Source organism: Chinchilla lanigera, unplaced genomic scaffold, assembly GCF_000276665.1.
Source record: "Chinchilla lanigera isolate Chin_1 unplaced genomic scaffold, ChiLan1.0 scaffold00053, whole genome shotgun sequence".
Taxonomy (NCBI): domain Eukaryota; kingdom Metazoa; phylum Chordata; class Mammalia; order Rodentia; family Chinchillidae; genus Chinchilla; species Chinchilla lanigera.
In genome coordinates, this window is record NW_004955454.1 from 14,934,274 (window position 1) to 14,947,181 (window position 12,908).

The 12,908-nt window shown below is 37.9% G+C and overlaps 1 protein-coding gene across 1 annotated transcript in view; it reads left to right on the forward strand.

The window, feature by feature from the left end:
• Positions 1-3,405, forward strand: part of Tgs1 (trimethylguanosine synthase 1) — a gene marked incomplete at its 5' end in the record, with an annotated part of 41,594 nt that extends 38,189 nt beyond the window's left edge. The window contains 1 exon segment of the mRNA XM_005396075.2: positions 7-3,405. Coding sequence (XP_005396132.1) covers positions 7-141 — 135 coding nt within the window. The 3' untranslated portion in view covers positions 142-3,405.
• Between the last annotated feature and the right edge of the window lie 9,503 nt (positions 3,406-12,908).

Here is a 12,908-nt window from a genome sequence, read left to right on the forward strand (position 1 = left end):
TTTTAGGTGGCATCCTTAGCTGGGCCAGGCGGGGAAGTGGAAATAGAACAGAACTTCCTTAACAATAAATTGAAGACGATCACGGCTTATTTTGGTGACCTGATTCGAAAACCAGCCTCTGAAACCTGTGAGGCAACATAAAGACAAAGGGATCATGTAGGGCTCAGAACCCTGATCACATGAGACACTGGGAATGTCGTTGTGTGTTCACGGCTGACTTTGTATACGTACTCTTCCAGGGTCACGTGGTACAGAAGCTTACATGAGCTTGATGAATATTATCAGTGAAGTGCTTTGAGGTCTTCGGGTTACATTAATCAGGTGCTGTATGTTTTGTACCTTAGGGTCGTGAGCGTGATGCAGACAGGACAGGGCTGCTCCTGTGCTTACTTTCAGCATGCGTCCATGTGTGTATTTTTACATATTTTGTATTTTATCTTCTTTGTATATATACATAGATGTTCTGTCTTCTTTGTAGATATACATCTATATACGTATAGATATATATGCATATTTTAAAATAATTGGTTTAATGCGGAAAAATACAAAACTGAATGGATAATATTTATCCACCCATTTAAGCTCTGTGGAAATAATGTTGTACATTTAATGCTAAAAATGTATAATGTAATCCTAAAACAGTGCAGAATGATACAAAAAGAAAAACAAGTTTCACACCCCTCCCTCTATTGTTCATTCATCCACCTAAAAGTAATCGCAACTGTGTTAGGATGCAAAGGAATTGCAGTATACCCTCACATACGTTTTTCCTCGTTAATGCCCTTTTTCCAATTGGTGCACTGTTTAACACTCTAACACCTGTTTTTACTTAATATTTGTTAAGCAGTACGTCTTGAAGACCTTTGCATATCGGTACATACATAGAGACCTACCTCACTCTTTTCACTGGTTTTCTTGAATTGTGCTTTCTGGATGTACCATTACTAAATTAACTGCCTACTGATGGTCATGTGGGTTGCTTTCAGGTTTCTGCATTTGTCAACTGCTCTGCACTCTTTGTAAGTGTAATGTATACTATTGAACACGTATCCAGTGGGTAAATGTCTAGCAGTTTAGATTGCTAGGGGTTTGCTTTCCTTTTGTTGTAGTTTGATTTGGTTTTTGAGGTCTCACTAAGATGCCTAGACCAGCGTCAAATTGTGTTCCACCTCCAGAGTGCTGGGATTGTAGGCATGCACAATCACACCCAGAAGTCTCTGCATTGTGACTCCGGTAGACGCAGTCAGATTGCCTCAGTAAAATAGGGCTCTGGTTTAACCTTTCTTCTTTTCATGTCTTTGGATCATCTGGAACTTGCTTTTGAACATCCTTTTATAAAATTAATGTTTTTGAGATTTTCATTGCAAACTCAATGTGAAATATATTTTGTAATATAGAAGTTTATATTCTTTTTGTATTAAAATGGCAATGAAAAGAGGAGTGTTGCTTACTTATTCACTGAAAGCATGTTCTGTCAATTTTACAAGAAGAATGACATACAGTTCTTTAGCCTTTACGGTTAGATCCAGACTTTTTATCTTTTACTGTGAGCATGTGAAATATTAAAACAGTGTTTTGGTTGGAATAAGGCTAGGGACAAGGGTATAGCTCAGTTTTACAGTGTGTGCTTAGTGTGCAAGAGGCTCTCAGTTCAACTTCCAGTACTAAATAATAGTAAATATTATGAGCAAAGCCAGTTTTTGAGTATGTTAACATTAGTCTCTTAAAACTACATTGTGTACCTGACTGCCCTGCAAGCAATTGAGCTGCTCTTTAAGGGAGAAATTACTTTTTTATTAATTTGTAATGTCAAAATCTGTCCAGATGTGCTTGAATTCTGTACCTTTTTGACATAACATTAGTGGGGTTTTTTTGTTTGTTTGTTTGTTTTTCTTCTGGTACCAGGAATTGAACTCAAGACCTTGTGCTTTCCAGGCAGGTGCTTTGCCGCTGAGCTAAATCCCCAGCCCCAACATTAGTGTTTATATCATAAACTTATTAATGATTTGAATAACACCAGCATTGATCGTCCGCAGTTCTATACACGGTCCCTAGAACTAGAAAAGTTGATAAATGCCATGAAAGAAATGACCAATTACTTTTCCGTTTTTTGTCACAAACTTTAATGTATACACTTCTCTACAGTACATATTTTTAGTTGTATATTATTGAAACTAACTTATCAGCTGGATGTGATAACACATGCCTATAGTCCCAGCTGTTTGGAAACTGAGACAGGATCAAAACTTCAACACCACTCTGGGCAACTTAGCAGCAAGCCCCTGTCTCAAAAGCGTTTTTGAAAAGAGCTGGGGATATAGCTCATTGGTAAAATGCCCCTTGTTTTAATCCCCCAGTCCACAAAAATAAAAGACAAGAAGCTAATTCTTGAGACTAAACTTTTCCCGCCCACTAATCACATGGGGAACTAACTAATTTAGAGTGTTAGTGCCCAGAGGGACTTAAGAAAGGTTCTTGTCTGTTGTGAGTCTTGTTCAAATAAAATCTTTTTTTTTTTTTGGTACCAGGGATCAAACTCAGGACCTTGCACTTGCCAGGCAGGAGCTTGTGCCGCTGAGCTATATCCCCGGCCCTGTTCAAATAAAATCTTACCAAGGACCCAAATATGTAAAATAGATTAAAAAGAAAAGTTCATTCAGCTGCTTAGGGTAAAACAAGAATCAAGAAGTTAGCAACCCGTTTCCAATCCAACCTATTCTTTTTTATTATTAAATTATAAAACCTTTAAAAGAATTATCTAATAAAAGTGAATATATTTTAAGCATCTGAGTACAAACTGAACAATTTAAGAAGTGGCCTCGCTCTTGAGCCCTCCCTCCCCCACCTGCCACGCGTGCGCCCCCTTCCCTAAGGCAGCCAAGGGCTGGCGCCGACGTTTCTCCTTTCACACGCTTCCCTCAGAGTCGTCTTGTGCACACGCTTGGGGGGACACAGGCTTACATTCCGAAATTTTTCTTACTTCTGCTGCCAGAGGTTAAACCCTGGACACGCTCTGTCATTGAGCTACACCCCAAATCTCTGAACTGTGTTTGTAATGTACTGTCTTTAAATTTGTCTATGTCAGTACATCTATAACTACGGTCTCAGTTTTAACAGACATAAGTCAGTAAGACTTCCTTTAACCATGACCCAATTATGAACATGTAAATGAACAGCTTTTGCAGTTGCAGCTCGTGCTGCCTGCAGGGCATGTTTCTAGGATAGCTTCCAGAGGTGAAATTTTTCAGTCAACAGTCATCCTTTTTTGTTGTAATAAGTATATAGTGTCCAAAATATATATCACCACTAGGGTATGCATTTTCCTCATACCCTCAAAACCATTTTATATTTTCACTTGTTGCTAATGTGGTCAAACAATAAAGTTGATTTAACTGGATTTACTGATTTGCTAGTGTGGTATGAGCAATTTTTCATATATTAGCTAAACACAATTTACACATCAAAAGTGTTTTTTTGCTAAATGAATAGTTACTATTTTTCTGTTGAGTGAACTAATTTTTTTCTAATTTGGAATCTAACGATGCACGTGCAGGTATGTGTGTGCATGTGTGTATAACTTTCTGAAGTTTGTTCTTTGATCCGCTTGTCCATTTCTATGCTGTATGTTTTTAATTACAGTAGTCTTCATTGTACACACTCATGGATGAGAATTCCCCCATTGTTAGTCTATCAGAATCAAGTTCTGTTCTTAAAATCCTTTGGGATTTCCTCTCCACACACAATTGTTGTGATGGAATCCCACACCCTCCTCATGCTAGGCAAATGCTCTTAACACTGAGCTACATCCCCAGCCCTCTTCAGGGAATTTTTTGTTTGATTTTTGAAACAGTCTTGCTAAATAGTCCAGGCCAGCTTGAACTCACCATGTAGCTTCGGTTGACCTCAAACTCAAATCCTGCCGTGGCCTCTCAGGTACTCTGTGGGAATTTTCAGTTTTCAGTGTAGGAAAGTATCCTCACAGCTTTGAATCTTACTATCCAAGTACTTGTTCTTCTGTTAACTAATGTTCTTCTGTTATTCTCATCTTTTATGTGTTTCATTAAAGCTGTACCATTTTACTGTATAAGTCTTGCATTATTTTTTTGCCAAGTTTATTGCTTGGTATTTCGTACCTTTTGCTTGGTTTTGACAGGGACCTTATTTTCTTACATTTTCTAATCATTTACTGTCTATAAGAATGCTGTTTTGTGTGTTATTTCTAGTCACCTAATGAATTCTTTTTAATTCTTCCAGTAATTTTTCAGTTGATTCAGTTTGGTTTTCTAAATAAGCCATAAGATTTTCTCTTTACCAGTATATATGGCTCTTAATTTTTAATCTTTCCCTATTCCATTGGTTAGGACTGCCAGGAATGTTACAGTAGTGGCATTTGTTTCTTGCATTTTAGTTTGCAATGAAGGGTTAGAAGCATTTCTTTGTAGCTTATATTAAAATTAAGATACTACCTTTACAAGTTTTTTTGTTCTTATTTAATGTAGTAAAGCCCAGATTACTTTAAATTTTCAAATTACTCAATCATACCTGCATTTCTCATTAAATCCATGTATCATTACATGTTGTGGTAGTCAGATTTCTGTCAGTGAAAAAATACTTCACCTAAACAACTTGAGGTTCATTTTGGCACACAGTTCCATGTTTCAGTCCATGGTAGGTTGGCTGCATTGTTTGTGGACCTGAGGTAAGGCAGAACAATACAGTGAGAAGGATATGACGGAACAGAGCTGCTCATCAAGGCAGCCAGAGGGCAGAAAGCAAAACCAGAGACAAAGGAGCAAGGGGACAAGAAATGCCCTTCAAAATCACACCCCCAGTGACCTACCTCCTCCAAATCGGCCTAATAATCCACCCAGACACTAACCTCATCGATGGATTGATCATTAACAAGCTTAGTATCCTCATGATCTAATCACTTCTAGGGCTGCCTACGAGCAGTGCTGCATTGGGGAACAAGCCCTCTGTCGTTTGGGGGATATTGCAAGTGGGACCAGTATAATACAGGACACATATTTTATATGTAAAGTCACCCAAAGAATCGTATACAAGAGTGCAGGAAATCTGTCCACACACTTAAGACCGAAGAATCCAGCCGAGGGCCTGGATCCCACAGTAATGTGCTGCATGAGTCCAGCCGAAGACCTAGAGCTCATAACAGTACCTCCCATGAGTCCCGCTGGAGGCCTAGAGCCAATGAGAACATCTCATGCAGGCCTGTTTCACTGATCTGGGCTGGAAGGCCCAAAGGAATCTACAAAGTCTGTGTCAGCGGGATGAAGGATCTGTGCTAACAGGCTGAGGGATCTGCACTGGAGCCAGGAAGAACTCGAAAAGTAAGAACCAGAGCTCCCCTGAGGAGATCCACAGCCATCCTCAGCAACAGTGAGGTCCTGAGCTCCTCAGATGGTGAGGAAAGCTGAGTTCCCATCAGGAAAGCCAAGGCAGCAAGCTTCTCCAGGGGAGGGAGCAGTGCACCATCTTCCCCACCGGAGCCAGAAAGCAATGCGCAAAGTGAGGACCAGAGCTCCCCCAAAGTGAACCGAAGCCATTCTTGGAGACAAGGTCCCGAGCTCCTTGAAGGATGAAAACACCTGAGTTGATCAGCAAAGCCAGCACGACAAGCTTCAAGAGAACCAACAGCTCCTTACAGCTTCTGTCAGCTTCCACTGGGCTCCCAGTAGCTTCTACCAGCTCCTAACAGCCTAACTTCTGGTCTGCCTCACGCTGCTGACAACAGTCCTCAGGTGGGCCTCCCGCTCCCAGAACCATGCTTACTCAGGTCAGCTGAGTCTTGTAAATTGACTACCAGTTGTCAGTTCACTACACCCTCTGTACATAACTTTTTGGGGAAACTTCATATTTAAGCCATAATGTATGATTTCAGTTCATTATTAGATTTCACTTACTAAATTTACTTTTGATTGTGTTTCTTATTTGTACATCTTAGACTATTCTGGCAGAATGATTTAGAAAGTTTCATTATTTGAATCTGACATTGGTAATATCTTTTCATTGAATCCTTGATACAATTCCATGAAAACTGGGCCTAGTAACTTCTCAAGTGAGATGTTTTGGTTGTAGAATTTTGTAAGTTACCTTTTCATTCATACATTTTAATGCCTTCATGAACTTTTTTTATTAATTTCTAATTCCATGGAAAATACCCATTCATTTAGATTTTAACAATAATATGAACTTAGCACATTATCTCAGGATTTTTTTTTAATTCTGCTTTTTAACTTTTCATTTTGGAATAGTATCTGACTTGTAAAGGACATGAGAAAAATGGCACAAAGAATTGCTGAGTGTTTACATCACTCGTCTTTCCAAGTATTACTGTCTTAGAGTATTCAAAAGACTCAAATTATCTGCTACTATCATGTTATCAATACATACTGTTACTTAATTTTTAACTCAGCTAATCTTTATTTTAAAGAGAAAAAATAAAATTTTAAAATAAGATAATAGAAGGGTAACAATGGTTAATACATTGCATATTTTTATCTTTAACTTTTAGTAAACATATTGACATTTAATCATGCAAACAATATTAGCACAAACCTTTCTTTTCATTGAACTAAGAAAAATTAGTGATATAACCATATGAACTATCTTTATATATTTTTTTCTTTCTTCCTTTTCCCTTCTATTCTTCATTCCCCATTCCGGTTTCTCTTTCTTTTTGAAGTTCCTTCCCATTTTAATTCTACATTTTGTACATTTTATACAATTGTATATCTGTTGTACATTTTGGATCTTATTTACTCTTTCAGCATCTCAGTAGGGAGACATGATGTTTACACATGTGTGTCAGGTTTATTTCACTTACGAGTATGGTCTCATGTTGCATCTATTTGTAAAAGTCTCGATTTTATCCTTTATGGTTGAGTAGTTCTCCGTTGTATAAAAGACCACATCTTTTTTATCCATTCCTCATTTGATGGGCATTTTGTTTCCAAGCTCTGGCTATTTATTGTGCTGCTATAACCATGAGTGCACATATATTGCTGTGGTATGATGTTTTTAGTTCTTCTGAGAACATACATAAATATTAACATAAATATTAAACCCAACATAAATATTAAAATATCCTGCAGAGGAAATAGCAGGGTCAAGTGGGACCTCTAATCCCAGTCTTTTGAGGAATCTCCACACTGATTTCTGCAGTGGTCGCACCAGTTTACACTCCCACGAACAGTGAATAAGGGACCCTTTCTCCCCACAGCCGCTCCAGCATTTGTTATTGGTTGGTTTCTTGATAATAATCATTCCTTCCAGGATGAGATGGAATCTCAGTGTTTCAGTTTGCATCTCTCAAATGACCAGTGATGTTGAACATTGTTTCATATATTTATTTGCTATTTGTATTTCTTCATCTGAGAGGTGTGTATTCATTTCAGATGGCCGGCCATTTTTTGATTGGGTCTTTAAATTTGGGAGGTTTGATATTTTTTAGTTTTTTATATGTTCTTGGTAGTAATCCTTTCTCTGCAGAATAGCTTGCAAACATTTTTTCCCATATTGTGGGTTGTCTCTTCACTCTGTTGGTGGTTTCTCTTGCTGTGCAAAAGCTTTTAAATATGATGAGATTCCAGTTGTTGATTCTTTGTGATAGTTCCTGTGTGATCGGGGTTTATTCGTAAAATCTTTGCCTACACCATCTTCGAGTTTTACCTAGTCTATCTTCCAGCAGATTTAATATTTTTGTTTTAATATTTATATTTTGATCCATTTTGAATTTAGTGCATGGTGAAAAATGAGTTGAATTTTAATTTTTGGCATGTGCAGAGCCAGTTTTTCCAGCACCATTTATGAAAGAGGCTATCTTTCTTCCAGTAAATGTGTTTGACACCTTTGCCCATGATGAAGTGGCTGAGTATATCTGGAGTTGTTTCTGCATCTTCTAATCAGCTCCATTGATCTTTAGGTCTGGTTTTTGCCAGTACCATGCTGTTTTATCACAGTAGCTTTATAGTATAGTTTCAAGTCAGGGGTTGTGAAGCCCCTTTCCTTGGCTTTGTTGCCCAGAATTGCATTCGCTATTCTAGGTCTGTTCTAGTTCCAAATGAATTTTAGTATTTTTTTCTCTAATTCCATGAGGTATGCTATTGAAATTTTTATCAGAATTGCATTAAATCTGTATAACAGCTTTGGACATAGGACCATTTTCACTATATTCGTTCTTCCTACCCAAAAGCAAGGGATATCTTTCCGTTTTCTGATATCCTTCTCAGTCTCCTTTTTCAAATACTGTAGCTTTCAATGTAGAGGTCTTTTACATCCTTTGTTAGATTGACTCCTAGGTATTTCATTTCTTTGAGTACTATTGTGAAAGGTGTTATTTCCCTAATTTCTCAATGAGTTTGTTGTTCGTGTACAGGAAGGCTGTTGATTTCTGAGGGCTGACTTTGTATACAGCTGTGCTACTAAATTTGCTTGTGAGTGGAGTTTTGACATCTTCTATGTAGAGTATCTTCCCCTTTCATATATCATCTGCAAATAATGATAATTTAACTTCTTCCTTTCCTACCCTTATTCCTTTTGTTTCTTTCTCTTGTCTAATTGCTCTGGCAAAGGTTTTCAGGGTTCGTGTTGAATGAGAGTGGAGAAAGTGGACGTCCTTGTCTTGGTCCTGATTTTAGAGAGAAGGCTTTCAGTTTTTGTCCATTTAGTATGATGTTGGCTGTGGTTTTTCACAGAGTTTTTATCAGATTGAGATACAGACTATCTATTCCAATTTTCTGTAGAGTTTTTTTATCATGAATTGGTGCTAGACTGTCAAAAGTTTTTTCTGCATCTGTTGAGATGATCATATGATTTTTGTCCTTGGCTTTGTTAATATAGTCTATTACATTTATTGATTTATGTATGTCAAATCATCCCTGCATCCTTGGGATGAATTCCACTTGCTCATGGTGTATAATCTTCTTGAGAATTTACTACATTCTGTTTGCCAGTATCTTACTGAAGATTTTTGCATCAATGTTCATTAGGGAGATTGGCCTGTAATTCTCTTGCTTAGTTAGGTCTTTCTCTGGTTTTGGTATCAGGGCAGTGCTTGCTTCCAGGAATAAATTTGGGAGCATTGCTTCACTTTCAATTTCATTAAAAAGTTTAAGGAGTCGTGGTGTTAGGTCTTCTCTAAATTTCTTGTAGAATTCAGTAGTGAATCCATCAGGGCATGGGCTTTTTTTGTTGGTAAGTTTTTAATTACATCTTTGATTTCATTGATTGATATGGGTTTATATAGGATTTTTATATCTTCTTAATGCAGCTTTGGTAATTCCTATGTATCTAGGAATCTGTCCATTTCTTCTGCATTTCCCATATTACTAGAATACAAGTTTTCAAAGTAGGTTTAGATGATCTGGATTTTTGCAGGGTCTATTGTGATTTCACTCTTTGAATTCCTAATTGCATGGATTTGAGTCTTTTTTGATAAGGTTGAATAAAGGTTTGTCAATTTTATTTAATCTTTCAAAGAACCAATTCTTTGATTCATTGATTCTTTGTATTGTTTTCTTAGTCTCTAATGTGTTAATTTCTCTCTGATCTTTATAATTTCCTCCCTCATATGAGCTTTTGGCTTAGCCTTCTTTTTTTTCTAGAAGTTTGAGGTTCACCTATTCACTGCTATCAGTTTCCTTCTTAGGACTGCTTTCATTGTGTCCCATAAGTTCCAGTATATTGTATTGTCATTATCATTTAATTGTAGAAACTGTCTAATTTCTTCTTTAACTTCATCTGTGACCCATTGGTTGTTCAGGAGGGTGCTATTTAATTTTCGTGTGTTTATGAATTTCTTCTGGTTTCTTTTGCCATTAATTTCCAATTTCATTGCAGTATGGCCTGATAATATGCATGGGATAATTCAGTTCCTTTGCATTTACTTAAGCATGTTTTCTGAGCTAGTATGTGGTCTGTTTTGGGGAATGTCTTGTGTGCAGCTGAGAAGAATATGTATTCTGATGTGAGGTGGAGCACTCTGTAGACACCAAGTCCATTTGTTCTAAAGTATGGTTCAGTTGTATTATTTCATTTTTTGTCTAGTTGATCTGTCTTTTTGTGACAGGGCAGTGTTTAGATCCCCCAGTACAATTGTATTAGTGCTTATTTGATTTTTCATGCTTATTATTATTTGTTTTACATAATTGGGTGCCCTCGTATTCGTTGTATATATATTTATGATTGTTACCTTGTTACCTTTACAAGGATGTAGTGATCTTCTTTATCTCTCTTAATTAGTCTTGGCTTGAAATTCACTTTATCTGCAAATACAATAGCTACCACTGCTTTTTTTCTGGGTTTCTGGCACATGGAGTATTGTTTTCCATCCTTTGACTTTCAGACTATGAATTTCTTTTTTAATTAATATGTTTCTTGTATGCAGCATATTGTTGGATCTTGCTTCTTGATCCATTCTGCCAGTCTGTGTCTTTTGATTGGTGAATTGAGACCATCAACAGTGATGGCTATAACTGATATATATTGACTTATCCTTGTCATGTTATTTTCCTGTTGCTGGCTCCTGCTCCTTTTTCCTCTCCCTCTGTTTAATTGTTTGCCTTGCCTGGTATATTCCTTCTTTTGGGATTCATGGAGTTGTAGTCTTTGTTTTCTCTTTCTAGAATGTCCTTCAAAACATTTTGGAGTGCTGATTTGGTGATCAGAAATTTCCTCAGCTGTTGTCATGGAAGTATCTTATTTCCCCGTCATTTTTAGAGATAGTTTTGCTGGGTACATCAACCTGGGTTGAAAGTTGTTTTCCTTTACAGCTTGAAATACTTCACTCCAAGCTCTCCTTGACTTGAGAAATCAGCTGTGATTCTGATGAGCTTTCATTTATAGGTGATTTGTTTCTTTTCCCTAACAGCTTTTAAGATTCTATTCTTGTGTTGAATTTCTGGAATCTTGACTATGATATGCCTGGCTGTAAATTTTTTTGACTGTGGCTAAGTAGAGTTCTATATGCTTCACTTTTCTATATGCTTCACTTATCTATATGTCAAATTCTTTTTCTCTACCAGGGAAGTTTTCTCACATGACATGTGTGAACAGTTTTTTTATATAATTTGTGCTGTCTCCTTTATATATTTGTGCGATTGATTGACTCCAATCAATTTTAAGTTATTCCTCTTTGCCTCATGTAGCAGTTGCTGTATTTATTTCTTATAGTCCCTTGCTATTTTTTAGAAATATTTGTTTTCATGGTCACTAACTGCAAGCCTGTCTTCTATATCTGAGATCCTGTCCTCACATTGGCTTAATGTGCTTTGGATATTTTCAATGGACTTTTTATTCTCCTGGATATCTGCTTGAATCTGCCTTATAGATTTCATGTCTTTCCTATGCTGAGCATTTATGGATTCCATAATTTTCTTTTTTCTTTTTTCTTTTCATAATTTTCTTGACCACCTCTATTATTTTGTCTATATGTGCTCTAGAGGCACTAAGTGTGGCTTTCATTGTAGACACCATCTCTGTAGTTATCTGAGAAATTATTTCTGATTTGATTTTGTCTAGCACCTCATTCAGCTGCTTTGTTGTTACCACTTCAGAGAGGCCAGGTGGGTGGCTTTCAGATTGTCCCACCTCACTGTCCCCTGTGTTTACCATTGGTGAACTGGATGTGTAGAGTTGCATTTAGTTTAAGTGTCTTCTCATTTTCTTTTATTCCTGGGGTGATGCTTGTAAATTGCCTCTTATGGGTTGCTTTATTGCTAATGTTTAGAACCCTTTAGAAGTGACTAGTTCTCTGAGGTATCTTCCAGATGTGGCTGGTTTTGGGGTTTGAGTCTGTTGAAAGATCCTACCTCTTCAGTTTATTGGGGATGATGGGCTGTTTGGCCCAGCCCCTGGTTCTTTGGCACTGTGCCACAGTATTTCCTGTGATTCTTAGTCAGTCTCAGTCTTGGAATACCAGGAAAAACAGCTGTTTAGAACAATTATGTCACTTTTGGCTAAAGTGGTGCCATCAGCAATAACAATAGCATCAAACAGCCTAGAAAATGACAAACTGAGCTAACCATTAATTTGCCACCTTTAACTGTATGAACTAGATTTGTGGTTATATAACAAAATCTAAAACAAACCAGAAAAATTATATGCAGTATACAATTCCTTAATAGGGCAATTTTGCCCTCAGGAGTTAAAATTCAAAATGGATTAGCGAGAAAGTAGAGAAATGGAAGAAGAGGAACAGATTAGAAGTAAGGCTGGAGGACAAAGCGGTATCATGCTTTGGGAAACTGGTGCAGAAGACTGAGGGGAAGAGAGAAGGAAGAGATAAAAGAAGAGCAGAACATAACCACAACCACAGAGACTAGAAACCACATTCACACTCATATAAAAACGAGATCAATGAAAGGGGGAAAAAACCACTTCAACAACAAAAAACAGAGAGAGAAAAGAAGTACACTTCCAGGTTTGCCTCTGCTGTCGCTGGTAGACAGTGTGTGGAGACAGAGTTCTGATCTCTGTTGATTTATCCTCGCAAGCTAGCAGTAGCTTTTCGGTAGGATAGTGGGTAGTCTCAGCAAGCCTGCATCTTCTGGCCAAGACCAGACTCATTTTACCTGCAGCCATCGGTGCACCTTCCACAGGCTTGAGCCCAACCAGGAACCACTAGATGGAGCCAGCAGCCACTCAGTTCTGAGCTCAGTCGGCCTCTCTCCAAGATGGCTCCTGGCCAGTCACCCTCATGTGGGGTGAACCCTGAGCATTCACCACCAGTTAGTACAGTTTTGTGTTCACTGTTCCCCTCCACTGCTGCATCTCAGTGGAGGCCTCTGGGGTCTCCAGCAGTCACCGTGTGTCTGCGGGTTTGAACCACTTCTCTGTCACAGTGAGTCCCATCTGAGGGAGAATGTGTTGCCGGCCACCTCCTCCTTCCT